General features: G+C 42.9%; 1 protein-coding gene across 2 annotated transcripts in view; it reads right to left on the reverse strand.

Annotated features, from left to right (window-relative positions):
* Positions 1-295: 295 nt before the first annotated feature.
* ARID5B (AT-rich interaction domain 5B) overlaps positions 296-27530 on the reverse strand; it is a 120277-nt gene continuing 93042 nt past the window's right edge. For both annotated transcript variants that reach the window (XM_059821268.1, XM_059821267.1), the window contains 4 exons: positions 26946-26998; positions 19193-19290; positions 6484-6682; positions 296-2540 (listed from right to left, as the gene is read on the reverse strand). In XM_059821268.1, the coding sequence (XP_059677251.1) occupies positions 390-2540; positions 6484-6682; positions 19193-19290; positions 26946-26998 (2501 nt within the window). In that variant the 3' untranslated portion in view covers positions 296-389. The remainder of the gene's footprint in view (positions 2541-6483; positions 6683-19192; positions 19291-26945; positions 26999-27530) is intronic.

The following is a 27530-nucleotide window of genomic DNA, read 5'->3' on the forward strand; positions in this document are numbered from 1 at the left end:
CAGTGAAAGGCAAACACAGCCCTCACCTGGGATTTCAGTGAGCTCAGGACTGGGCCTGCATTTCCACGGCTCCCTTTGAACATTTGCTCTTACCATATACAAGTCCTTTTAGAAAACACATATGCAAAATCCAATGATTTTTGTTGTTGTTGTTTTTTTTTTTTTTTTTTTCCCCCAGAGGGAGGGATAAGGGTGAGGGGGCTGATGTGGGACCCAGAATTAAAGAAGCAGTCCTGTCTCCAAACTCTGAAGCGCTCCGCTGGGTGGGGTACGACCATGTCCTGGTTGACAAAAATACAGATCGCTAAACCTGCGAGCCATCGTCACAGGGGGAGGAATGTCGCTAACTTAACTTTTCTCCTCAGACCTTTTTTGGTGAGCGAGGGGGTTTACAGTTTTGTGCTGGGATGTACAGAGGACAGCTGGGAAGGTGGGAATGCGGCTTGAGGGTTTATAGCAGCTAAAGGATAAATGCTGTTATGCAAAAGGTCACCGTAGGAACTTCCTACAGGTGTTGCTGCAGCTAAGTGTCTGTACAGTTGCTGAGAGTTTGCAGGGGACGTGAGGAATTGTCTCTGCACCATGAAGGAGTGAAGAGCCAAAGGCTGCATAAGTGGGGAGAGCACGGTCTGATTTTTCAAGTACTGCAGGGGATGAGAATACCCGGGCGGGAGGCGATTGTTCAGTCCTGTGCACAGGCTTCCCGGATACAAGCCTGGGAAGATGGGGGCTGAAAGGGGAAATTTGTGGCTTTCCAGCATGCTGCCAGAATGGAGGCCATGCACCGGCTTGCTGCCTTCCCCCTCTGGGTCGGGAACCTTGTCTTTCACTGGGGTCTCCTTTGGTAAGTGCAGAGGAGAGACAGCTCGGATTTTTTTTTCAGAAATGACTTTGTCCAAATCCTCCAGGCTCCGTTTCAAAGGCCGGGCAGCCCCCACGTTTTGAGGGCTCGTTCTGCGGCTGATGATAGGATGCACCATCCCCTCCATCTTCCTCAGATTCTCCAGCCTCTGGGCCTGCTGCTTCCCAGACCTGTGGAGCAACTCACTGTGTTTTTTCGGGGCTGTCATGGCCATGGGGGACACGCGGCAAGCTTTGGGGTTACAGTCTAGGCTCACCGCCTGGCTGCTTGCAGCCTGGAATGGGGAGATACCTTTGCCTTCTTGCTGGGCCATGGATGAATGAGGGAGGCTGGAGCCCGGAGCCTTTGCAGTCTGTTTGTGTGTGCTCTTTGGAAGACTCAAATCTGTTGGCTGATCATCTGAAGAGGCCTCCACTGCTGCTTTTTTTTCTTGCTGATGCAAAGATGGGCGATAATTTAAATTTAGTTTTTCTTGGTGTTTGTGTTGAGTAAAAGTAGAAATATTTTCAGACTCTCTGAACATGTCCCGGGGGAGGTACTTTGATGTCTGTTCATTATTAAGGTGGTGTTCTGTGTGCCTATAAAGGCTGTGCAGATGAGGTGATGAATAAAAATCTGCCAAGAAAGTGGGCACATGGGAGTGCTGCAGTGCCCTTTTCTCACTCATTTTATCTTTGCAGTCCTGGATATCCGTCTTCGGTACGTACGACTCGGCAAGAGAACTGAGGTGATGTTTTGAAAAATCACAGCGCTGAGGATCCGATTTACTTAGCATGTCATGTTTAAAAACGTCATTAATTGATTTCCTTTCTTCCTTGGTTTTAAAACTCTGTACGTGTTGTATGACTGAGGGCCTATTAATTGCTACAGGATCAGAATTTGGGGCGTGGGGACCTTGTGATATGCCAGAGGACAGCTCATCTCTGCCGTTCAGTTTCTTTTTGCTGATCAAAGGTGGAGGAGAACCGTAAGGATAGCTACATGACAGGGCTGCCCCACTGACCTGCGACAGCAGTTTCTTCTTTGCCAGGGGTGACATGATGCCTGGATTACCCTTTGAGTAAAGCAGCGGCGTGTAACCAAAAGTGGAGTCATCGTTCATGGACCCGGGCAGTTCCTTTTCCTTGAACATGTCAAAGTTCTGAACCACCAGTACTTTGGGCGTTTGCTTTAGTGCATTGTGGATATCTTCATTTCCCAGCTGGTCCACTTTCACTGTGCAGTTTGCAATGTAATCGGCCATCTCTGGCAATTTGTCATCTTCCATGTCGCTCTGAGTGGACAGCTGGACCGGGAAAGCCGTGAAGGGCATTTCTGGAGGTTCACTTTCTAAGCTGTCAGTAAAAGCTTTGTGTAGTCTTTGTTCAGGCTTTGTGTCTTCCAGGGCATCTGCTGGGGGATGTAATCGTTTCGCAACGGTGGCATCCAGCACAGTGTCTTCTTCTGGGGGCACGGATATACTTGAGAAAGCGGACGAGTGCTGAACCTCCTCTTTGGCTTTCTCACTGTTTGTGCTGTTTTCTGTCAGGTCTGTCTTTTCCAGAGGCGGTGGCCGAGCTGTCTCTGGTAAAAGAGATGGAGGGCCTTGCATGGGTTGTTTCATCTCTCCCGCTGTAGGATGTTCAGGAAAATTTTTCTGGTCTGCTGATTCTTGATCCTTCTCTTGTTCTGATGAAACCTAATAAAATGATTCAACAGACAGTAATAAGAATGCGGTGCATTTCAGCAGACTGTTCATAAGATCATACACAGTACACCGTTGGCTAGTTTTAGAGAAGTACTTGTCTATCACCTTGCTGGAACATGAAGGCTCTAACGCCAGGCATCGGACTCAAAGAAAGAAATGTACCTCCTGAACATATTAAGAAATACACCATCCCTGTCAGGGTCACAATAAGGCATTTCAGAACAGCAGATGTTTGTAACCTGACGAGAGGCACCAGTGGCTTGGCCAGATAGCTAAACGATGAGGTTATACTCTTTTAAAATTAATTAGGCAAATGCAGGAGAGCGGATTTCGTAACACAAATGATAAGGCTATAGAAATTTCTCTCACAAGCCAAGTTCACCTACAAAAACGACACAACGATTCCCATGTTTTTTTCTTACATAAAGTCTCTCCAGCATAGCTATCTTAAAATTCGGTGATCACAGAGGAGATCATTCACACCCAGTTCTTCATTAAAGCGTGAAAATGACAGAAATGGCATATTAGGAATCCCTATTGTAGGCAGCAAATCACTGCCACAGCTTAACTAGGACACACATTTTTTTATTAACGGATTAAAATGAAGTTGTCAACATTCAGTAAGTGTGTGTGCCCACTATTATAAACATGGCTTTTATACGTTATCGTCAATGGGACCGCAGCTCTTTCTGCTCCCCCATTAATAAAGCTTGTGTGCACAATTCACACTATTCATCCCATTATGTAGCCGGCCGAACTGTGACCCGCAGAGGTCACCAGAGTGTCCCATCTGCAATCCAGCTGACTGACAGCCCTTTTCAAAACTGCTGTCACTCTCCTCTGACATGTCATGGTAGAAGACAGTCATAAAACAGCAGCATTGTGTGAGCCCTTTATTATTATTGTTTTCTTTCTTTCTTCATTGTAAAGATAAGACGCATCAAGAAATTTATTATCTAAATGCTGCTTTATGGTCTGTCACAGGAGCGGGGGATTGGAGATGGTCCTAACGAATATAACCCTCTCAGAGATTTATTTCTTCACAGCTGCTTTTAAATACCCCTGTCTATTTGGTTTGCCTATTAGTTACAGTGTCTGTTAGTCATCCTAACTTCTTCTTTTCAAACTCATAGCTGCCTTTTGCAGCCAAATACCATCATTAGGTCTTTTACAAAGTACCATCGCTAGTCTCTTGAGCTTATAAAATTACAGGAAAATACCAGACAGATGAACAAAGCAAGGAGGAGAAAAAAAAGAGAGAAATCATATTTAATAACTGTACATTCTGCCCTTTGTTTCTGTTAAGCAACATTTTGATTGAAGTTTCAGCTATTGTGAGGAAATGTGCAGTCTAAGGCTAATAGCATTTTGTCTGGTATCTCATTACATTGACAATGTCATTGTGACGGCAGGAAAACAGCAAAGAGCACAAAAGCAAATGCAACCCTAATAAATTAAAGTTATATTCTCTCCCTGCACACTTCTTACAGTGTGTGAGTTGAACATGCAATTGAGAGGATCGCACATTTGTAACTTGATTACATTTACAGCTCACAGCTATGGCCAGCTTCTAGGCCACATGCAGAAATGGTTTAAGCGGTGGCTTGGCTGGGGCCATGCGTGTGTGGCTATAGAGGCTCCCTCTGAGCCACACACTACCACTGCTGTACCTGGATGAGGACTGCACCCAAACGTGGAGCCTGGCAGGGGGCTCCACTGCTGGGGGACGCCTGGGGTGAGAAGGACATGCAACCTTCTGCCTGGCTCCAGCAGACTTGGATTTCGCCCCACCCAAGGGAGCGGGATGCCTCCCTTCTGCTTGCCCTGTAAGGGCCATGTCCTAGGCATGGAGCCCTCCCTATGGCAGAGCACGGATGAGCTCTGTGGCTCTGCACCCACCCAGGGTGGAAGCGTCCACCCCTGCAGGCCCCTTCACTGCTTGGGCTTCGCGTGACCACCTACCGGTATGGTGACCTGTGCATGAAGGCTGAGGTCCTTAACCGCCCACCCTGATTAAACAGGGGCAGGACACGTCTTCCATCCAAGTCAGGGAGGAGACATTAATTCTGTTATAAAAGGTACCATTTTACAATGGGAAACTGCTGTAATTATATATTTTTATGGTCTCATCTATGCTCCCTACATTTCGATAAGCGCAGCTTAAGAACTCTTCCTGTAAACCACACAAAAATAACTGCAGTTTAAGCAGCAGGAAGTTTGAGATAGGGAACAATAAAAGCAAGGAAATTCAAAGTTAAGGCTGATACTCTTGTTGCTGACTCGTTATGTTGTGCTTAGCAGTGGCGGTACGGATAGTGTGTAATGTATCTCACTGGTCCAAGACCCCTCGATAAATAACCAGGCACGAAGGAATGACAGGGGAAGGGAGCGCAAGCCTTCACTTCACTTCTCCTTGCTTTGGGCAATTTGTGTGGCAGCCTTCCAGTGACTGAAGCAGGTTTGTGCACACTCTCCTCTCTGTGTATTTTTCATTAGAAGTGGTGGGGTTTTCCCCCAACAGGGTTCCTTGCTTTAAAATTAGAGTGTGAGAGAAAGCAAAAAAAACCTCCCCTCTCTGTGGAGTGCTCTTACATTAGATATTAAAGGTTGATCAAGGCAATTTAAGACACAAATTCTGGTTTGGACAGGAGGTGAAACTGTCCCTATAAGCACAACTTAAAGAGGTAGTGAGACACGAAAATCAAAATTTTCTGTTCTCAAAACTGGGTACACAGAATCTCAGAGGCATCCGTGTTTACTGGTCCTGCATTGGTTTTTTTAAACAACGAAGAGGAGGATTGTTGGTAGCTGACTCAATACCAATTTCAAAACTGCTTTAGAAACAGGTACCTGCCAGACGGCAATGAAGTCAAAGGAGCAGCCATAGTCTGCTGGGCACGCCATGTGTTTCGACATTCTTTAAATACTTACTTTCACTGCAACGCCTTGAAGGCTGCTGTGATCTGGCAGACAGGAAAAGACAGGAAAAGCAACGTCTAGTGTAGGGGTTGTGTGTGAGGAGCTTCACTGCCTCGTTCACACAGGGTGCAAGCAAGGCACAGGAGAAAGTGGGCAGGATGTGCTAAAGAAAGTGCTTAAGTTAACACCGGAGCAAAAACCGCATTGATTTTATATCGCTTAGCAACACGTGAAACTTACCCTTATTTGCAGACAAATACGAATTCTACTGATCTATCTCACCCTGGGCTGTGAACATAAAATCTGTTCCACGAGAGCTGTCCTACAACTGTAGATAACACAGCTCTACATGGAAACTGGGGCCTGCCCATGTGAAGCAGGTGACAGAATAGGAACCTGCCTCAGCTGAAAACCATCTGTGCCATGTGAGAGGGAAGTCGGTCTCAGTTAGGGCTTGGAAGGTGTTTGCCTCAAAATCTGACCTTGTAATCCAAAGAGAAATTTAGTATAACACAATAAAAATCCTGGGGAGTGATACGTTTTTTGACAGACATGCATACATCTGTGAGCATGGAAGGGCTGATCCAGAGGTTACCATTATAAAAATCAGCTGCGTCCAACAGTCACCACAATATTATCAACAGTATTAGAGGTTCCCGCACCCTATACTTAGATTAGGAAATAACTGTGGTAGTTGTGTGGTTTCCTTTTGGCAGCTGCTGATCTTTTAGTGGTGACCACTGTATAATACAATGAGCAGAAATGGTACTTGCTACATCCAGCGCTTGGTCTTCTGCCATCACTGCTATGCCATATGGAGCTAACCGGTTGCTGTTTGTAGCCCAGCAAAATCCCAACACAGACAGTTCCGCAACTGAATTTCCATTGCCGAGGAAACTCAAAGGCCAACTGGTTGGAATCCTCCAGCTTAAATTATGTATTTTATCATTGGATTTCACATGATTAAAGCTGTACATTTTTAATTGAAAAGTTGAAAAGCAGGAAAGCAACCAACCTCAGAAGCATCTTGGGGTTTCTGTGCATTATCTTTTTCCTTCTTGCTCTTTTGGTTTTCATTTTTGATGCGTTTTGTTCCAGACACTTTTGTTTTTGCTTCACCCTCCTGGGAACTGTTATCCTGTTTTCGAGGTTTCACTGGAGGCAGTGGCTTATCTTCCTCTCCTTTAATAAATCTTTCATACGGCAGGATTAATCTAGGGGATTAAGGAACAAATAATTGATCAGGTCTTGCCATTCTAGCAAAGAACAAAATGTACCTACTCTGAGCAGTTTACTTAATAAATCCATTTTCTTCCATGCCATAAAAGCAACAGTGTAAACTCCACATCTACAAATCCAAGTATGATAAATCAATTTATTTGGCAAGATTATTATGTGCCGTAAATTCAGCGGAGTCGGAGTTGGTGTGGATCAGTTGTCAGTAGCGCTGCAGTGGCTTCTGCAGCTACACCAAGTTGTACCAGATGAGGATATGAGCCACTACGTTTTAGACTGATATAAAAAAAAAAAATCCACCATTTATTTTTATTTTCCCTCCCCTTAAAAGCATGCAGCAAACCCCAGGAAAACACCTACAAAGCCACAGCCAACTTGATAACAGCTACACAATTTCCAGGCTGGTGGTTCCCCTGCGTGCAAGGGCGAGTGCCAGGAACTCGGCAGAAGACGAGAGAGTAGGGCTGCAAGAAACCTACAGCGGTGGGCACAGCACCTGGCATGCTGCAGTCAGCACCAGCCCACCGCCACCCTTGCAACGCACCCATACAGCGACAGCCACCACGCTCCCTGCCTTCGCCAGTGAGTCTTTTTTGAGGAAGACGGAGAGAGGAAAAGAGTTAAAAGCAAAGGAATTTTTCACTGTGGAACTGTCCTCCACGAAGTGTGCAAAATCACTTTAAAAAAGCAAGGAAGAAACACAAACAAAAAATATCCTCCCCCGAAAGCATCAAACACACTGAGTTTTAATCTATCTGTTTTCCCTTTGCAATTCTTGATCTGAAAGGAAAAATAACTGATATAATTAAAAGGGATGGATTGCATTACAATCTCAGTTTCAACTTCAGTGATTAAAGTTTTTATAATGCATTTGGTATGATTAATGACTCACTGTGGGATTAATACAAGACTTAGACTTTAAAAATATGAACTTTAATACAGCAAACATAATTTGGTTTTTTTTTTTTTAAATACAAGTTGACTCTATGAAGAAAATGTACTTTGCTTATAAACAACATAAATCTGTTCAAATACCAGGAATCCTTAATTATCTTTAATCTAAGACTCCAAGGCAGAAAGCTCTTTGGTTCAGATATTCGTTTGTTATCCTAGAATCAGTTTCTAAGCATGCAATTTTGATTTACATACTTAGATGTTCAAACACAGTTTGGGCTTAAGAGAGCAGAAATTAGATTGCTCGTGATCATAATATTTTAAATTTTAATAAAATACAACATAAATTATGTTAAAATATAAACCTAATTTATGCTATATTAGAAACAAAATTCATTAACTGAGCATGCTCTGACATGGTATGTGCAAAGAGGCGTGAATAATACTTTCTAGCCCTGAATTTGGCAGGGCTCCAGTAATGAAGCTAAGCAGAGCCCACAGGGAATATTCATCTTCAGATCCCATTACAAACTGAGTTTAAACATGTTACAGCTGCTAAAACTGGAAACTGCTCCCTCTATGCAAACTTAGCAAAATAATACGTAGTTGCCAAATACCTGCTTCCCACTGTAATATTACAGTTAATGTTTATATAATAAAAAGCATAACTAAGCAGAATAAGAAAAAAATAATCTTGTTCATACTTGAGGCTGCTGCATTTCATTCGCGAAGCGCAAATATTGGTGAAAACACCAAATTCCTCCCCGCGCTGCACAAAGCGCTTTGGACTTCACTAGAGGCAAGGTTGGGTTTCACACAGGGCAACGTCGAGGCCGCCCCGCCATGTGTTAAATATTTAAAATCGCTTTTAATAAAAACACATTTTATTACAATAATTGTTAGCACTGCAAGGGGAGTGTTTGACTTTGTTTTGTTTCCATGGGAACGCATCGCCCATTAAAAATCTACATATTCCACCCGTAAAGGTTTCAGACGCTGTCCGTGCCCACAGGAGACAGAGACGCTCCCGGCCCACGGCCCACGAGCAGCCCTTTCCATGAAAGATGCTGCGCGATTAACCCCGTGGCTACGGCGGGGACGGGAGCAAGGCCCGGGCCGACACGATTAATCACTGCTCGCGTGCTCTCCGCCGAGCCTTCTAGGGTAACGCGGGACGCAAACTCCTCCTCCTCCTGCTGCACCTCACCAGAACTCATTAGCTTTGGCGCTAATTAGTAACCGTGGCTTAAATTTCCTTTTCTGATCTTAAGGGTTCATGTGGGAGTACAAGGTTTTCATTTTAGTTATTTTTCACTGAGCTCAGCAGTTGGCAGGCCGACAGCAGTAAAAATACATTTCACATAGCCGGTCAAAGGCCCGGAGCCAGCGGCAGGAAATCTGGAATTAAATGTTTCATGTATCGGGGAGGCGGCATGACTAAGGTAAAACTGAATCAAAACACAAGGATGGCTTGTTCTGGGATTTTCCCCTCCTCGTTTGAAATGAAGGCCGGCAGGCTGCTGTTCCCCGCCGCTGCCGAGATGGGTTTTGGGGACCGCGGGGGGCAGCTGGAGAGGAGCCGGGCAGGAACGCGGGCTGCGAGACCCCGGGGAGCAGCACCAAGTCAAGCAACGCCAACAGTTGCTGCTTCATGTAGAGATTTCCGTCGGTTGCAATTTTCACTGAATGTTTTTTCAGTTATCCTGTCATGGTACAACACAATTACCCACAGGATATGATCTTATCATTTGACTATTAGAAGTTTTTATAGCGCAGGAGTAATAAAGCTAATACAGCTCTCGGAACATGTAAGCAGCCGGCTCACATGCCATGAAAGCAGCCGGCTTAGCCAATTTAAGGTCAATATTGCCCAACACAGGAAGAATGCGATCTGCTGTTAGCCAAATAATTTAGCAGAATGTGACATGTCTGAAACCAACACAAGATATTTTTTTTTTTTGGTCAAATATTTGCAGCGCAGGTAAGATTTAATCAATCTTTGCACAAGGAGAGGTAAAGACGACGTCCAAAAAAACGGAGCCGGATACCTCGAATGTATTGCACTTTGGAAACAACAACCACGTTTTCAGTCGCTTTGAACTGTGGCTGTTATTTCGTGGCGGGGGGAAGTATCAAAGTGTTCAGAAAAAAAGAAAAGAGGGGGAATATTTTGTGGTCTAAAGAATATTTACTTGTAGAGCCTGCGAGGAGACCAAATAAAAGGGTCTTTATCATGATCAAGATTCCAATATTAAGATTAATAAAATGTATTATTTATAAGTCAATTAACATAAATAGAATATGTAAGCACTAGTGTATTAAAAAAAAATCTTTCCACAGGCAGCAGATTTTTAGCAGCATGAGGTGTTTTTTTTTTTTTCCTGGAATAATACAAGAATAACATTTTCCAGCCAAGAGCAGAAACAGTAGGGGAGTCTTTGCTATCACAGGGCTTCTTATTAAATGCAGTCACTGTGAAAAGCCAGTCTTTTTTTTTTTTTTTTAAATAAAGACAACTTAAAATCAATACAAGTTAGATTAACAAATCAGTACTATACTAATCCTGATTTATTACAATCGGCAATATTAAGTTTAATCACGTATAAACTGCTACTCAAAAAAAGATTTTGCTTTACTAAGTCCTGAATTAAATAATGGTGCAGAGTGTACTGAGTTTTTAGATCTGCATCATCTGATATTATGAAAAATTCAATGTACTTCTCCGCAGCAGATGTCAGAGGTCAGCAAATCTATTACAGTAATGTAAGTAATCTGGCTTTCTGCCAACCTTTTTTTAAAAAACACTGAAGCAGATAATTTTATATTTACAAATTCTAAAATCCTCCAGGGACTGAATCTCTTTCCCAACAAAAAGCAGAAACTTCACATTAGAGAAATGTATTTCACAGTATATCAAACATGTCTTCATCATTAGCATTTCATAAAAAGAAAAAAAAAAAAAGCCCTTAATCTTTATTAGTCAACATTTTTTTCCCAGCTACAGAACTAACAATACAAGATCTCATCTGAGCCAGTAACCACTACATTTTCATGTATTGATTATGCAGAATGAATGACTTTTTTGGCCTGACTCTGCTTCACGGGACACATGAGAGCACATCTATTTATAGACATGATAAAAAAAGTAGTTACAATAATGCAAAGGATCTGACCAGCCCAGAAAGAGGAAGGAAATTAAATGTTAAGGCTGCCAGTTTCCTCTTTAATTCTCCCCACTGTGTATGGATATGACGGGGCTCTCGGGCTGGGGAGGAACCATATGCCCAGGACACACAGGGTGAAGCAGGGAAGGAGGCAGTTCAGCACAACCCCTACAGTATTTTTTATATCGCTTGTTTCAATGTTTATTTGTGTTTTCTTACAGGCAGAATAAAATATTCCAGCACGCCTCCCATTGACATCATCTTGCTTTCTCAAGGGCTCCAAGCCCAACACAAAACAGTGCGCAATGGAGCCTCTCAGCCACAAGAATAATCTTGGAAGGACTTAAAATACCAAAGCCCATTCCTTGGGAGATGCTGCCCCATTCCCATGCTTGGCCAGAAGCTTAAAGAGGCTGATTGCAACGGGAATGGAAAAAGATTTAAATCTGCTCCACCAAATGAATACAGCAACCGGTTAACCCCTGGAACTCACTGCCAATGGATATCTTGGGGCCAGGGGATTAGTGAGATTATGCAAGGATTAGATGCTAATGTAAATCATGAGAACATTAAGCTCTTAGAGTTTCAAAAACACTGATAAGGGACAGGCAATAAATCACTTTACTGGTAGGAGTTTGGAAAACACTTCCCTCCTGGGCACATTATGCCACAGTGGCTCTTGGTCCCTCCTCTGAAGGCACTGCCGGAGCTGGGGGATGAGACAGCAGGACTGCCTGGTTCAATAGGGCAACCATTTGGTTCAACAGGGCAACCATTTGGCTCAACAGGTCCTCACAGAAGCTGGGCAGGGCCGCCTGCACTCCCTGCAGGCAGAGGCTCTGAGCGCAGGGCCAGGATGAGCGGCCGCAGAGCCGGGGCAGCTTGGGGTGGCTCCAGCGACAGCCCCCACAGTGCAAAGGGGCCCCTGTCAATAACCTCAGTGAGAGAAACCCGATTCTTGTTCCCTAGAAACTCAGTGGTGAAACGTTCAGTTGTTTCAAGGGACCAGCAGGAATGCCTGAGCTCTGATCCCAAGAGAAGCCTTGTCTTTTTTACCCTGATGCTCTTCGAAAGGGAGGAATCTTGGAGCAATGCTGTCAGTGTAAGCACGGGAAACAAGCCACCTTCAACAGCAATCAGCTGGTGGGGATGGCCAGGAGCAGGAGGCAGCTCTCCTGGGCACCAGCAACAAATTCTCAGCAGAGAAGAGGGGAGAGGAGTAACCCAAACTCTAAGGTTTCAGCCTGTTTACTGAAACAGGAATATAAAATACACTGAGGAAATCAAGCAGTGTGTTCCTCAAGCCCGATTTCCCCGGACTGCATTGTACAATCCAGGGGTTACGAAAGCAAGCCTTGCGTGCTTTTGTGCAGAGCACAATAGCAATAGGATTATTTGCATTTGTCTGAAGTATAAAACTGGCATGTGTTTTATCAGCAAAGACAAAATATGTTTGAGTTCAATTTTCTTCCCAAAGAACTTTCCTTCCTTAAAGAAATGGCTCTTTCATCCCTTTCATCAACAACTTTCCTCTCAGCCCACTGGGAGTGCTGGTGGGTAACGAGAATGGCTCACTGCTGAAAGGTGGGAACTGCGCTGCTGTAAGAGAATTCAAAGACACTTTGTTTTAAGTAAACTGGAAATTAGTGACATTGCAAACACAGCTGTTGATTTAGCTGCACAGCCAGGCAAGGGAAGCTCAGGCACTCTTGATCCTATGGCTCAGCAGGGGGAGATGAACAACCCCAGTTTTTTACCTTCGGTGCAGATTTACTGTATGGGAAAGATTCAAAGGAAGGGTGACGGGGACAGAGCAGCTTCCCCAGGTCACTCTAGCAAAATGGCTGCAAGCCTCTGTTTTGGCCACAGTTACCACTTCTGCATCTGAGGGCAGACACGCATTTTGCTCGGTAGGTCCGTGTAGTCCGTGCAATGCTTGGTCCCTATGCTCAGGACAAGCTTACAGATGCTGTTTTGCATTGCCCATGGGGTGCAGGTCTCCTGGAGGGACTCCAAAATCCTGCTGACCCTCTCTGGGAGCTCTGAGCCACCTCTCCATTGCACAAAGTTGAACAAAGTATGGGCAACCCCTGCCATGTTAGCGAAATCCTACAGTAAAGTACAAGGTGGAGATTCCCAGAGGACCTGGGGAATCTGAGGGGAAAGATCTTACTCTCCATCCCTGGTGCTGCTCCTGCAAAGGAGAGTGGCACAACTCCCACTGTGCAGCACCCTCCCGGGGCAACTCAGCTCCCAGCAAGGAAAAGGGGCTTGTCCCCTTTTATAGAGCCTGTCCCTACTCCTGGATGTCAAGAAATGAGGTTACCATGCGAGACACACTTTCCCTGATGTTGACCAACCACAAGAACCCAGCTCAGCTGTGAAGAGCGCCACGACCCCAAAAGCATTGGGCACACTGCACCGCCTCAGCGCCCGGTAAGTGTCAATGCACATGTGTACGGTGGGTATGCCTGGGAAGTTCCCTCTGCTTGAGTGACAACCCACCCAGAAGCACTGGGTAGGATGGCATCCCCCAATTCTGCTGGGACAAACTCCCAGGTGGAAAGAAGGATGTGGCTGGGAAAACAATTCCCTGCAAGGAGAGAGATCATCTGTTTCCAGGCACTGGAAGGCAGTGCCTGACTGTCCAGCATTCTTGTACCCAAGGACTCCCGCTGACTCCAGTGCTGGCCAGTAAGACTCCGAGGCTGTAAACCCAGTCCTGAAGAAATTTTGAAAAAACTGTGCGTTCTCAGATGTTTTGAATGGACAGCTAAGGATCTGTTTTAATGGTAAACAATTACATTCCTCTGTCATCTGATACTTTTTAAATTTTGGGGAGGGGGGAAGCTTTCTGAATTTTCAATAGTTCCTTTGTTAAAGCATCTGTTACTCACATAATTGAAAAGATGTTTGTTCAGTGGTATGCTTGAGAGTACAGTTATTTAATCTTAATGATAAAGCCCTGAGGGCAGAAAATCATAAGTAGAAACCTCTTGTTATTTATCAAAAAGAAAAAAAAAACAAACCAAAAACCCAGGAAAAGAAAGAGAGGACTGAGACACCTCATCTATCTTCAGGCTTAAATTTGTGCTTGATGGAAAACTATTGAGACAATTTGCAACTTGCAAAGTTTTCTGGGAGTCTGGGACTAGCTGAAGTGGGAGGGGGGCAGGAAAGTGGGGTGAAGACAAAAATAAAACAACCAAGTTAGTACAACAAGAAAAAACTGCTGTTTGGCAAGTTTTTTTGGGTCAAACAAAGAGCTAGCTGTAGTTTACAGCATGACATAACACTTGATTAATTTTTGCCTGAGGATGTTTTCACACTTAACAGTGTAAATCAAAACCTTCTATTAATTACAATGTGTATTAAAAGATAACCATAAGCATTTTCATGTAGATGCTATACTAGCCTCCTATTTTTTGTTCCCTCAAAAAGATTGGCTGCTATTGCCTACAAAACTCTACTGAAATGCTTACATGTTACCAAAGTTATCCAAACGCTTTAACAAAACCAAACAGCATTTGCATGGAATGCGGAGCTCTCTTGCATATTGAATTACTGCACAATATCCTTAGGGTAGAGAGACTTTACGGCTGTTAAAGGGAAACCATATAAGGGACTTATTTTGACCCGCCCTGCGTTTCTGGTAATATATAATATTTATGTGAGCGATTTAGACAGAAAATGGCAGAACGGGTTCTGAACCGTACAAAACACTGTATCTCCTGGGGTTTAGTCCCCTGGGAAGGGGCAGATGTGCAGGGTCCTCTGCAGGTGCCCAGGGGCCACACTCACAGCCAGAATAAAACCCTCCATGGGTCTGTGTCCAAAGCGCGGGCACAGCCACTCTGCTGGATTGTGAAGAATCACTCCCTGCTACAGCGACTCATCTCACCTATCTGCTCCTCATCAAGTCCCAGGTGGTTGTGGCTCTGCAGAACACTTTCCCACTCAGCCGCCTGAATTCGATGAGAGCATGAAGCCTAATAAATCCCCCTCCAGCAGGGTTTGACTGTGACAGTCTGGTTTTCAAGGCGCTAGTAACTCGTGAGGGTCAGGGTACAAGCTACACCGCTGAAGAGCAGGGCATGGCCCATGGGAGGCTCTGCGTCCATTCCTGCTGGGGACCCTAAGGGAACCAGGCTCCCCGCAGCACCCAAAGAGGTCAGGAGGGCTACTGCTCTATGGGACCGTCCAACTGCCTGCCACAACACCTTCGAACACCGACACATCCATCCACCAAAGCAGCTGAGGAGTGTTACCGCATGCCATTGCACACCACGATTCCCTGACCCGCGTGTGTTTGTGCACAGCTCGTGCACAAGGCTTACTTTGGAGGAAACCAAGATGAATCACAGCCAGACTTGGAGGCAGAAAAAAGCCCCAACAGGCAATTGCTCGTATTTTTGTTTTGTTCAATGCATTTTATTGGGAACTTTATATACCTTGAAAAATAGCAGGTTGGGGTTTTTGGTTTGGTTTTTTTTTTTTGAGAGGGTCGTGGTAGTGTAATATTTATGAAAAATCCCCAACAACAACGTCACCAGCACTGCAGAAACACAGCCTATCATTCACACCGGAAAATTAAAGCTGCCGATCATGTGTTTTGTGTAAAAGCGAAAGAAACCTCAAACCCTGCATGTGAAAACCACATCTGCATTATTAGGGGAAGGCAGCATGGAGAAGGGTGCTTCGCAGAAAAGTAGCCGTTTCTGAGGGTTTCCTGATAAGAAAGAGAGATGTAGGGTACTGACAAGTATTGTTAAGAGTTTCACAGGAAAGATTCAGGCTGAATCAGCTAATACCCACCACAGAGGCCTCTAGCTTTCTGTGATCAGGCAAGGTAAATGCATTAGAGGAGCACAAACAAAGAAAGTAACGACCAGAACAACAACAACAACAACTCATAAGCCCTGTATGGTCCGAGTGGAGCACAGAGCAACAGCCCCACGATAGGAAAACATTAATGCTTTTTATATTGGTAATCATCTGTAACATGAGCAATTAAGTACAGTACTAATGGATTATAGCCAAGAGCCTGGTACTAATATTAAAAACTGACAGAGATGAATAGGTTTGGAAGGAAAACTAGGCTGACAAAGACATTTTTATGAAGTGCTTGGGCCTATTTGGAATAACCCAATCAGAGGCAGGTTCAGACCAGCCATGCCTACAGTGACAATAACGCATTCATTGGCATTATACGATGCCTGCTATGCTTTAAATAAAAACACCCATTGCTTCTACTCAGCAACCTGCACTTTCATTATTATACTCATTAATAAAACAAAAGTTGTCTAACTAATATACAAATAACACTTACTGAAACACTGGCAGCCTCGCCTTGTTTTAAAATGAAACCAGTTACTGGAAACACAAACTGTACTACATGAAAAATGAATCAGTTGATAATGCACACAAAATCTTTCTTTCCCTTTTACCAGGGAAACAAAGCAAACACCGCAATGACCGAAGCACTCTGCCTACCTATAGCTCAGCAGCAGCAACCACCGCAACGCCTGCTCCAAACAGGGGGGGTGCGGAAAGGGGAGCAAAGCATTCCCTACAGCCTTTAAATCTGGCTTTGTTTCAGCTTTTCCCATCCTTGGTACCACGGGTCTGCAGCAGCATGCTGGCTTTTTAGAGGTTACAAGCATCTTTTGAGAAAAGCAACATTTCTTCATGGCATTTGCTAGACTGAGAGGCAATTCTGCCCTCTCTGTTTCTTGGTTTTTTTGTTGGTTTTTATTTCTTTTTTTTTTTCTTTTTGTCCTTTGAAGGTGGGTGTGAAACTCCACCTTGCAGAGGGGAACTTGGAGAGGGCAGGAAGGTGGGATGCAGTACCTGAATGGGACATAGGTGCTGTCCCACTCCTTGGCATCCTAAGGATGTCACTGAAAGGTCGCTCCCACCTAAGCAGCCTTGATATGTTAAAGTTGGCGCGAACAGCTAGTAGCTTCTCTGTCATCTTGGAAGAAAGCTAGTTAACACAACACGGATGCCCTTGAGATCTAGTTGTAGAGATGAATGGCAAGGCTAAGTCAAACAGCAGCAGAATCAGTGAAGTCAGGGAACTGCCTGTTCTGCCTCCAGTAAGCAAGGGAAGGCCAGTGGGATTCAGAAAGGAAAAATCATGAGGTTTATTCAGCATTTACTTCCCAGCTTAATTCAATTTCCAGTTTAGCTTTACAGCTCACCTTCGAGTTAGAAAATGTATGTGTGTCCTGAATCATGAATGTGTATTCCTGCACTGCAGTTCTAGTTTTAGATTAAATGCCATCTGAGCACTTCGGCTATAAATGAGCATTACATTTACAGGTGCTGTAGTTAGAATTACCAGCTGAAACAAACCATGACAATTTCATTTACTTTTTTCCAAGTCTGAGGCTTAATACAGCTTTCCTGTGGTGGAAAAAAAGTGTCAAACACTAGAAATCCAGAGACTGGACCAGGCACTGAGGGTTTTTGTGTATGTGTTTTGGTTTTTCAGACCAGATTTGGTAAAGCGTATTTTAGGTAAGCTCAGGGCGAACCTAAAAATCCTAAAAGATTTTTTCTCCCAAGGCCATCTTTTGACAGCCTGCCACAGAGACCTCGGTAATAGGTTCTGCCTCGTATCAGACCTAACCAAGAACTACACAATGGACTCTGGCATCCAAGAACTCAGATATGAGCTCTTGAGTGTGCTAAGACCCTTCTTAACTATAAACTAAAAGACTACTCCCTTCCTCAGACTGGCTGAAGGCAAGCAGAACTGCTTTGGGTAGCCTGGAAAAGCTTCTGAATCTTGAACGCATCATGAAGCTGCTCAGGTTTTCTAGTGAGTACAATAGGCTTTGTGGCATTTTGCAGCATACCCCTGAGTCTCTATGCATCGGAGGAGTGCAATTCAAGAGTTTTGCATGTAAAAAAATAAACCACTAGCATGAAAGCAGAAGAGAGAGACAGGAGTTCATGCAGTATTTTTGAATGGCTCATTTATTTTTCCACTACTACAAGAGACGCACTCTCTCGGTGACTCTAGGATTTCAGCACAGAGCCCAGCAACACTTACTCTCTGTGCGACCTAAACCCACAGAGACCTAACTCTCATGCATGCCTGGGTCTCCTCTGTCAAATAAATGACGTCCTACAGAGCACATCTGGCAAGGGAAGACCCAGACTGCCAGTCGGAAACCCATCAGCTGGCTTGGGTGCAAGAAGAAGCCCTGAGCCTCTCAGGGCTGTAATGATGGAGGGGAAGAGCCAAATACCCACAATCTGATGAGTCAATTACAACAATCTGTAACATTTGTCCGCAACACAAAGGCAGGGAAAAGCCCTGTCTGACGTGCACAGCAACTCCCTCAATTTGCTCTGCTGCTTGGCTCGACCTCCAGAAAGCTTCTAACTCTAACTTTTATAGTGGCATTGCATACAACTTCTTTGTGCACCCAAGTCCTTATGTTGGAGAAGTCTTCTGTAAATGAGGGTGATCAACCTCCACCACCATGAGGAGGGCAGTGTCTCCCTTGGAGTGACCAACAGGTAAGGCACTAGAAGGTGAAAAACTGCCCCTGAGCACGGCTCTGCCGAGCTGCCTTGTGCACAGGCAAGTACCTTCTCTTTCTGACCCCAGCAAAGTAACTTGTTTACGCCCAGGAACAAGAGATTGGACTTTCCTTATCTGTGCCTGAAACTGCAGAGCTTTTATTAACATTTGCTTGTCTAAGGAAAAAAGAAAAAAAGAAAAAAGAAGAAAAAAGAAGGAAAAAAAGAGAGTTGTTTCTAAAAACCATACCAGACCAACACAACATTCCAGCTCCAGTATTTTATTCAATGCGTGCTGCCTTCACAAGCCCTGGAAGTTATTATCTACATGGGAAGAATAAGAAATCAACAGTTCTGACCAGCAACAATGGCTGCAGAGAAAGAGTGTTTGGCAGCAGCTCACAGGCAGGGAGGAGGGAAGGAATGCAATGAAGAAGAGGAATGCAACGCTCTGCATGACCGACAACATTAACAGCACCCTGCATTGTGGGCCACCCCATTATTTTGATCACAACCACAATTTGCTTAATTGGTATTCCTAAAAAATGACAGAAGCCAAGTGTTTGCATCAATTAGCTGTCGTTTCTTATTTTTCCTGGAGTATGTTTTGCTCAATTTTTCAGCCTCTTTAACCGGAAAGCTGTTGTAAAAATTAAGATGTGTCCCAAAGAAAAATCAGATGCTTGTTTTATTTATTTAGTCACTGGAGACATACACTCTGGTTTAAATTACAACGGATTATCCGACTAAACTGTTGGGGGAATATTTACTATATCTTTAAGAAGCCTGCCCCCCTCTCTCTCTCTCTTTCTCTAATTCTTTATAAAACGCTTTGAAGGCTCTCCAAATTAATTTTTTCATTATTAAACAAGCATTTCAGATATGTTATCTTACCTTTCATAATGTCTGCGAGTACATGTAGCAGCACTTGTGCTTCCAGGGTTACCACCTAATTCATCATAAATATGTTTCCATTGTCGACGGGCTGTTATCTGTAAAAACGGCAATGGAAAATTTAATCTTGCATCTTTACAGATTCTACAGCGTTTGAGTTCGCAACAACAAATGCATGTGTGACACTTTCAGAACAGCATGTACTACAAGCACTATAAAAGCCCCTACAGAATATATATAGTGCACAGAGCTTTGGGTGTCATCTTTTTTTTTTTTAATAAGTTAACACTATGTCTATTTTCTTTCTCTCTAAAATGGAGTGATCTGACTGATTCATTATCAAGTCACAAGCAATACAGCCTCACAAAAGAGAATCTCAATCAATATAGGGTCATTAACCATCAGAAGTTATGCAGACAAATCCCACGGTGAATTATGAAAATGAAGCTCAAACCATACTCAGGACAAATAATGATTACATAGTTATTTTAACTGAATTAGAGAAAATAAATCTGCTGCAAAAACCAAATCCACCACAGAATTCTGTAAATCCACAAAAGCATAGTCCGTAACTCTATATGTTACAAGCTGTTTATTTTTATCCATTTATGTCAGTAAAATATATAGATCAAATAGTAATGAAATCTTAACATACTCCAATGTTAATATTTGAGCTATGTACTTTATTGGACCACGCTGATGAAAATAAACATCTTGTAACATATTGAGTTGCATACCATGGTTCTGGTTTTTTGTACAGAAATTAGGATTATACAGAATAACAGATGGAAGACCTGGCAAAAGAATTGTTTCTAAATACCACTTCATTATTTTATATATTCCGCTATATTTAAAACAGGAAGAAAAACAGGAATAGGACGAGCACAACAGATCACCCTCTTTTGCCTGCAGCTCATAAAAGAAGGCCAGTGGAAAATTGTGGGGGCAATTTGGGGAGAATTTTGTCATTTTCTGTGGAATGCTGTGGATTTTAATATATTCAGCCCCGGAGGCTTCTTCGGAGTTACCCACAGAGCAGTCAATGGCGTTTACTGAGGAGCTAAAAGCAGCAATCAGAAGAAAACAAATATTACAACTTGCAATCTGAGGCCTGTAATTTTAATCTAAACAGAGGAAACAGCTACCATCATTAAATATTACAGGGTAAAAGGTGTTCCTTTTTCGCTCAATATAAAAGGAAAATCCTTCCTTGGCAGAAATTATTTTCTGAAGCCAAAAGCATGGCTGGAGAGTTATCGTTTGATAATGTTACAATTTCTTCCAAGTTTATTGTTTGTTCAGTTCTCCTTAGAAAACATCAGTACCTCCAACTCACTTTTAGCACCTGTACATAGTTTGCACCTATAGATACTTGAAAAAAAAGGGGAGCATTTTATCTTAAAACTCATTTAAAGGAAAATGGACTGACTGCATTCACTAATTTTATTTTTGGTTTTCTGTAACCAACCCAAAGACCACAGGCACAAGACACAGAGACTGCAATTCAAGGATAAATTCTGGTCAAATGAATTTTTTAAATAAAAATCAAACACTCATCTGAGGAAAGGTTGACTTTAAGTCTATTTTGTTTAAGTTCTTATGCTGTCTCTTCCCCAGGCTACCCACACTTCTACCTATTATTGTTACTAAGGGTGTTGAAGAACTGGAGTCCTAATGAGCAATAAAGAACATCACCTCCTAGGAAGATGAATGGATGCTCCTTCTGCAACCTGAAAGGTCAAAAAAGAGTTGGACCAAGTACCCTGGTATGGAGGAATGCCTGGATGGGAAACTACCTCTGGTCCTGCCTCCCACACCTATTCCACCGGTCCCCGAGACAGAGACATGGCCAGACAGCCCTTGTCTTCTGGTAGCTCACAAAAAACACAGATCCCCTGAGGACTGCTGCAAATGGCTTTATATTAAATCAAGTCTCTGGCAGCCTCACAGAGCAGGGGAACAAAGATGTACGAAGCCAATCTGGGGTCCATGCTCTGGCCCTCTGGCAAGCACAGCCTGGCTGGCTTGCAAGGCGGTGGGCCAGGACCTGATGCTTTGGCTAAGTACAGTGATAGTGTGCAGAAGCTATAAACGAAAGCAAAGAATTAGTCAGCAAGAGGACTACTGCAAGTCCCCTTTTTAAACATCCTAATGTGACTAAGAAGCATAGTCTCCATTTTTAAAAGGAAAATGGTAACCTTAGAGCCCAAGTGACATTAACTATGAGCTGACTCAAGAGTCGATATGCAGGCTGGAACATCATTTAAGGGGAAAAGGGAGTTCCTCTGAAATAATTTTTGGTGTCCCTCTCCTCTACGCTGTTTAGAATAATAGTATTTACACAAACACTTGCCCAGCTTTATCCAATTCTGCCTCTGCAACGGACCGGAACTCCCTGGCAATTAGCAGAGTTGTGCTCTCCCACGTACAGAGCTAAGTTTAAATTTTACATTCCCTGAAACGATTGTTATTCTAACAAAGCCTGGGGTTGAGTTTTTCCCTGCTCTGGGAAATTTAGTTTTTACGCTTAATAAACTTCAAAGGATAAAAGTAACTGATAAATTACATCCTTAAACAATCTGAACAAAATGCTGCACTGTGGAAACTTCACAGGTGTCATGCAGGGCAGCACTGCTCAAGCTGGATGCTCACACTGGCCGCATCCAAATCGAGGACTGCTTTCTTCTCTCATACAAGTCCCTCCCAGCCACCTCAGTGACCATGAACTTCCTGAGGAGCTAGGAAAGGGCCGTACTTGGCAATGCTTTGCTTATGGTTGCTGTTCCTACTAAAAATGCCTGCCTTGGCTGCTTTTACATGGCAGTTTTAACTCTGTAAGGGCTCATATGTGCTCCGGTTAGTAACATGTCCATGACTGGGGCACGCGAGGAACAGAAAGGCAGATAACAAAAGGTATGAAAATGGTAAAATATTTTATCTGCCTGGGCAGGAAGTCTCCCATAAACATTCAGGAGCCAAGTGTTGGGTTTTTTTTAAAGGCATGGAGCTATAGTGGCGTAAGACAACTAAGACCCTGCAAAAGCGTTAACAAATGTCCTGAGCACTGTCATTTCACACTTTTGATTAATTCAGCTTCAGTTTCCTCACGTAAGTTGACCCACTCCAGTAGAAAACATACAGAAGACAAAGAACCTTTCCTGCTCTGGTTCTCCAATTTGTTTTTCCCTACACCTACCAGTATATACATCCCTCCCAGTGCCTGCCACATTTCTAGAAGTGCAGGATGCTCCAGGCTCACCCATTCATCAAGGCAATTGCACAGGCCAGTCTCATCTCTGACAGCTTCCCATTCCAATGCTGACTTTAGTTTTAAAGCAGTCTTCTGGTTTGCAGACCCCTCCCACCATTTGCTCCAACCTACAGCTTCACAATCCCAGAGCTGGGCCCATTGGAAGCCAGGAGCTTTGAAAACCTCCGTGACATCTTTCCCAGTCAGCAGAATTTGGAGTTAAGCAACAGACTGGTCTGCCCAGGGACCTGAAAGCAGATCAGATCTGGTTCCTCTAAGTACAGTATTAGGCAGTGACTGGTACTCAAGAACAACCAAATAAAAGCAATGATCTTATCTATTAGAGGACTGTTTATATACATGCTTTTAATGGTGTCTTCTGCTTTGAGAAATCTTAAGGTCTTCTGCACTGCAATCCCAGGTCCCAGCTCCCTTCCTCACAATAAGGCTTCTTGCTTATTTCCTGCTGCAAATCTAATGAGGGATTTTCTGGTCGTGGTATGCGATGTTGACAACGCTCTTCAAAACAGAGCTCTGGGTAATAGCTCTGTGTGAAACAAACCCAGGTAGCTTTGCATTCCACTGATACATCGGTTTCTTTGGGCCTGCCCAGACACAGGACTGCTGTACGTGTCAATCGTTAATTTTTAAAAACTAAAGTGCTTTATTGTTGCTTCCAGGAGGCAGCAGCTAAATGGGATCCCACCAACCTTTGGCAAAATTTAAGCTGTTACACACCAAAGGTTAAGCTCCACCTAATTTTCTTTTTACCCTTTAACTTTCTAAGACATCTCCAGGTATACTCCATTCAGCACCACAGACTTCTGCAAACATGCCAAGGCACTCCTTTTGTGTTGGCTCAAAAGGAAAAATGCCACTTCATGACTTGCCAAGGACAACTCTTCAGATAAGTCCTGGAAGTTTCCCATCTATGAACATCTGCACCTTTTACTCACTTGACTTAGGGTGACTGAGAAAATTCCAGGCAATGACTGTTAAATGCCACTGCAGCCGAGTCCCTAGAAAGTGACGTTGTTTTGTATTTCATCCAGGGATTTGGGTCATTTTAAATCATTCATACTGTGAAGGTCTGCTACAGAGTGCTTTCCAATGCACTCTCCTATTATTAGTAACAAAGATGCTCATTTCATGTATCTTTGTTTAAAGGAAACATGATCCCACCAATTCCAAAGAGATAGCTTCATCTGTTAAGGACTTAAACCGATTTGTATGGGTTGCTATTTTTATTAAGCCTGTATTATGTCCAACAAGAAGCACATGGGAATGTGCTATTACACAGTTATAGATGACAACTAACTAGAATTAGCAGACAAACAGCTAATGGACAGACGAGAAATGACCCTCACAAGTACTCTATCTGGAGAGCCCTTAAATATGACATATGACACACAATCATGACTTGACACTACTAGATATCCTATATGTATATGCTGTAGGTGTAGGTAATAGTCTCTGTCAAGCCTCACTGTATCCATTCCAGCCCCTGATACAGGACAATAAGGGAAAGTCAGACAGATGGCTAAGGAAGTTGTTCTCTGCACCTCAAATCCAATCCCTGGTTGTTTTCATTCACTTTTAGATCCTTAACCGACAGGACTGGACTCAGAGGTTTTGCACTGTTCTCTGAATCTGGGCAGAAGCTGGAAAACACGGTACATAATCTCTGCTTGTTTCTCAATGATGTTTTTAAAGCCCCATCGAAGCATCTGTACATGGACAAGGTGGACAGGGCAGGGGATGACATTGAAAATGGGCTGGCTATCATTGTTTTGCCAAACACAAGGATGTAAAGTTTGCAACTGCTTTAACTGGGAAAGTTTCTACACTTACTAATAAAAAACTAGTAACCTGACCACTCTAAGTTCCCTTATGTGATTTTAACCAATCTTTTATTTGTTTCCTGTTCATAAAATGGCTGTCACATGCTGAAGCCAAATATCTACTTTTAAATATTTTCTTTACAATACTTCCAAGAGAAAAGACCTACTTCTATCTCAATGCACAAACCAGTAACTTTTGAAATTTTAAAACAAGTTAAAGATGATGAAGCCCTTAGAATGGACAAATGACTTGGTCACGTCAGATGGAAGGGTCCATACAGATAAATGTGTATTAATCAGGGTAGGTTCAAGAAAGCCTTTGCTCTGCACATGACTTCTCATCATCAATATATATTGGCACTGTGCGTGTGAGTGGTGGATTCTGGTCATTACTGAATTACAGCACTCACTCAAAATTTCTACATCTAAGCAGATCTGCCTAGGATTCTGGAACTGATACTGAGGTCCATGTCACCCCAGTCATCCACTGCCTTGCTGAAAAATAAAACAGGAATCAAACACAAAAGCCTCTCAGCAATGCTCGCCATGATAAAATATATACAAACAAATGCAGCTTGGCAAACTCAGTATCAACTGGCCATAAGATAATAAAAACTAGGGTGTGCACAGGTCAAAGCATTGCAACAGCTATTGGTTTAACATTCAGGGAATGTAAAGCAAAGGCAGATCCATATTGAGGATGAGACTGTTAACAGAAAAGAATAAGGTCAGGAAACCTCATGCTCCATGTACAACTTAATCACAACAGCCCTCCCAACTTCAGCTCTTCTGCAGAGAGCACAGAGGCCACTCACATCATAAAAACAGGATCAGGCCCAGCCAGAGTCACTCTCAAACCAAAGCTGGGCTCCCATGTATGTCAGAGGGCGTAAGGTATGCCTGCCTTGGCATTTACTGGCCAGCAAGCAACTGCTTAGTTTCTTCTCTATGAAGAATAAGCACCACTGGTACATGTTCATCAAAGGTGACAAATGCCCCTAAACAACAGAGAACATCTGTCGCTGAGAAAAGGACAGGAGCTTTGAGACAAGGGTGGACTGATGCTACTCTGCATAACATTCTCACGTATGTGATCCTTCCCCTCTGATCCTCTCACGTTTCTGCTACCATTGGTAAACCTCGTTCCCTGGCATCGTGTTCACAAACTCACCATCCTATTCCTGCTCTGCCCCAGGCACGGGGGTTCACCTTCTCCAGCATCTCTAAATCCATCCCTCTCATTCTGGCAGTAAAACTCAGCTCTTGCCAGCAAGCCACCACTTTGGCAACCCTGCTTCTATCCTCGGTCCCTTCAAGCAGATCTGAAATGTTGCTGTGAAAATCGCTCGCCTCCCTGAGCACTCTGAACGCGCCACTCTCCTTTCAATCTCCCTCCCTGCCTTCCCTTGTGCCCTGGATCAAGTTCAAGATTTTAGCCCTCATTTTCATTGCACTTTACAACTCACGGCAATTACTGTTGGCTCATAATTGCTGTAACGATCTATCTATGGTAGCTATTCATTCATATATACCCACGAGCACACCTACACAAAATCCTGTACATAATCATGGTATGTGCTGATTAATGAAAGATATAGGAACAATAGAAGCGAAATCAAGCATGTATTTTTGTTGAGAATGTTAGATTTCATGTTTCACAAAATCCCAGCCACACCCATGGTAATCAACCCGGGCCTGCTGATCTACAGAACAATATACTTTATTGTATGGAAGGAAAACAGTGAGTTTTATATTTTGGTTCAAACAACTTTCAGTTTCTTGATAGTGCATTTATTCTTGTCCTTTCTCTACAGCACAGATACGTCCCAGATTACTTGGTAAACAAAGCAAAAATAATTTCTTTCATCCAACTGCGGCAGGAACTGAACAACTTAATCTGATCATTGTGTGCAAAGAAAATATTTCCAATGACGACATCTTCCTATGTCAATTGGTTTTTATTACAGATGTCATCTCGATGTGCCATATTAATGCAGCTCTTTCTTCTCATTTCAAGATTTTAATCTAAGTTTGTTGCTCTAATATTTTATTGGTTCAAAATACATGCTGTAAAATCCATGGCCATCAAATTTTCCTGTGAGCTAAAAATAAACTGCTCTTGTCAGATATGGTTAGCTGATAAAAAGTGTCAGCGACTTTTCTGAATTACTTTGATAACTTCCTGTTTATGTGGTACTGACCCTTGTCTAATAAAGATCTTTTACACTTGGAATAAGAGAAGATACTGCAGCATACTATTCCTTAATGGACAATGCTGATTACTTTTGAAAGCCTTTAATACATTTCCCATATTAGACATGAACAGATGTCAGGGATGTTGCCAAGTGAAATTTCTTTTATGCAATCTTGGCTTGTTGTACAATAATAGCCCTTTCTCAACATGGGAAAAAATTACAGACCCAACTAATTTCCTTGACAGGGAAGAGTTACATATGTTTTCCACTTGTAGTTTTTACGACAAGTTTACAATTTTGCCAAACCTGGAACTAATTGGGACTGTTTCCAAAAATGGTCCAATAAACCTACAATGTGTACAGCTAGCCTAAAATGCAGCAAATGATTGTTTGCTTTGACGTTTTTTTTTCTAACAGGGAAAAGTTAGATTGCACAATTATTTCATTTAAGTTACTTAAACACTTACTGTTTCATATCCTCCCAGTTTTTGAGCAGCTTGAAACATAGTCCAAAGGTTAACTGTTAGAGGGACAATAAGTATTTAGATAAGCATTGCATTAACCAACATATTTCAAAGAAATGTAAATCAGACAGTTTTTAAAAAAGAAAAATAGAGAAAAAAAGCTCACAGCCCCTGAAAAAGCTCCTGTGAAACATTTTCCAAAGAGGTATTTACATAATCTGAAGAGTAAATATTAGCCCATACTATATATATTTTTAATTATATATAAGAGAACACACTTAGATTCCTTAACAGGACTGGAAAAATACACTGAGACAAAGGTAATAGGCTCATTTGACTTTGCTGATAAGAGACACGGTATAATGACTGTAGCATGTTTCCATAACTTTGATAATAAAAATTACTCATTGGGAAGAATATTGCTTTTAATTATTTGTTTAATACTGATTTCATTAGCAACCAAGCATGAGCCACACACTGGCTCACAGAGAAAGCCTATTGATTAAACAACAATATCCAATATTTACTGCAGCTCAGATAATGGCCTCCATAATCAATAAACAATAAGCTGTGTTCTAACGGGTCCTG

This window comes from Gavia stellata, chromosome 9 (genome assembly GCF_030936135.1).
Source record: "Gavia stellata isolate bGavSte3 chromosome 9, bGavSte3.hap2, whole genome shotgun sequence".
Classification (NCBI taxonomy): domain Eukaryota; kingdom Metazoa; phylum Chordata; class Aves; order Gaviiformes; family Gaviidae; genus Gavia; species Gavia stellata.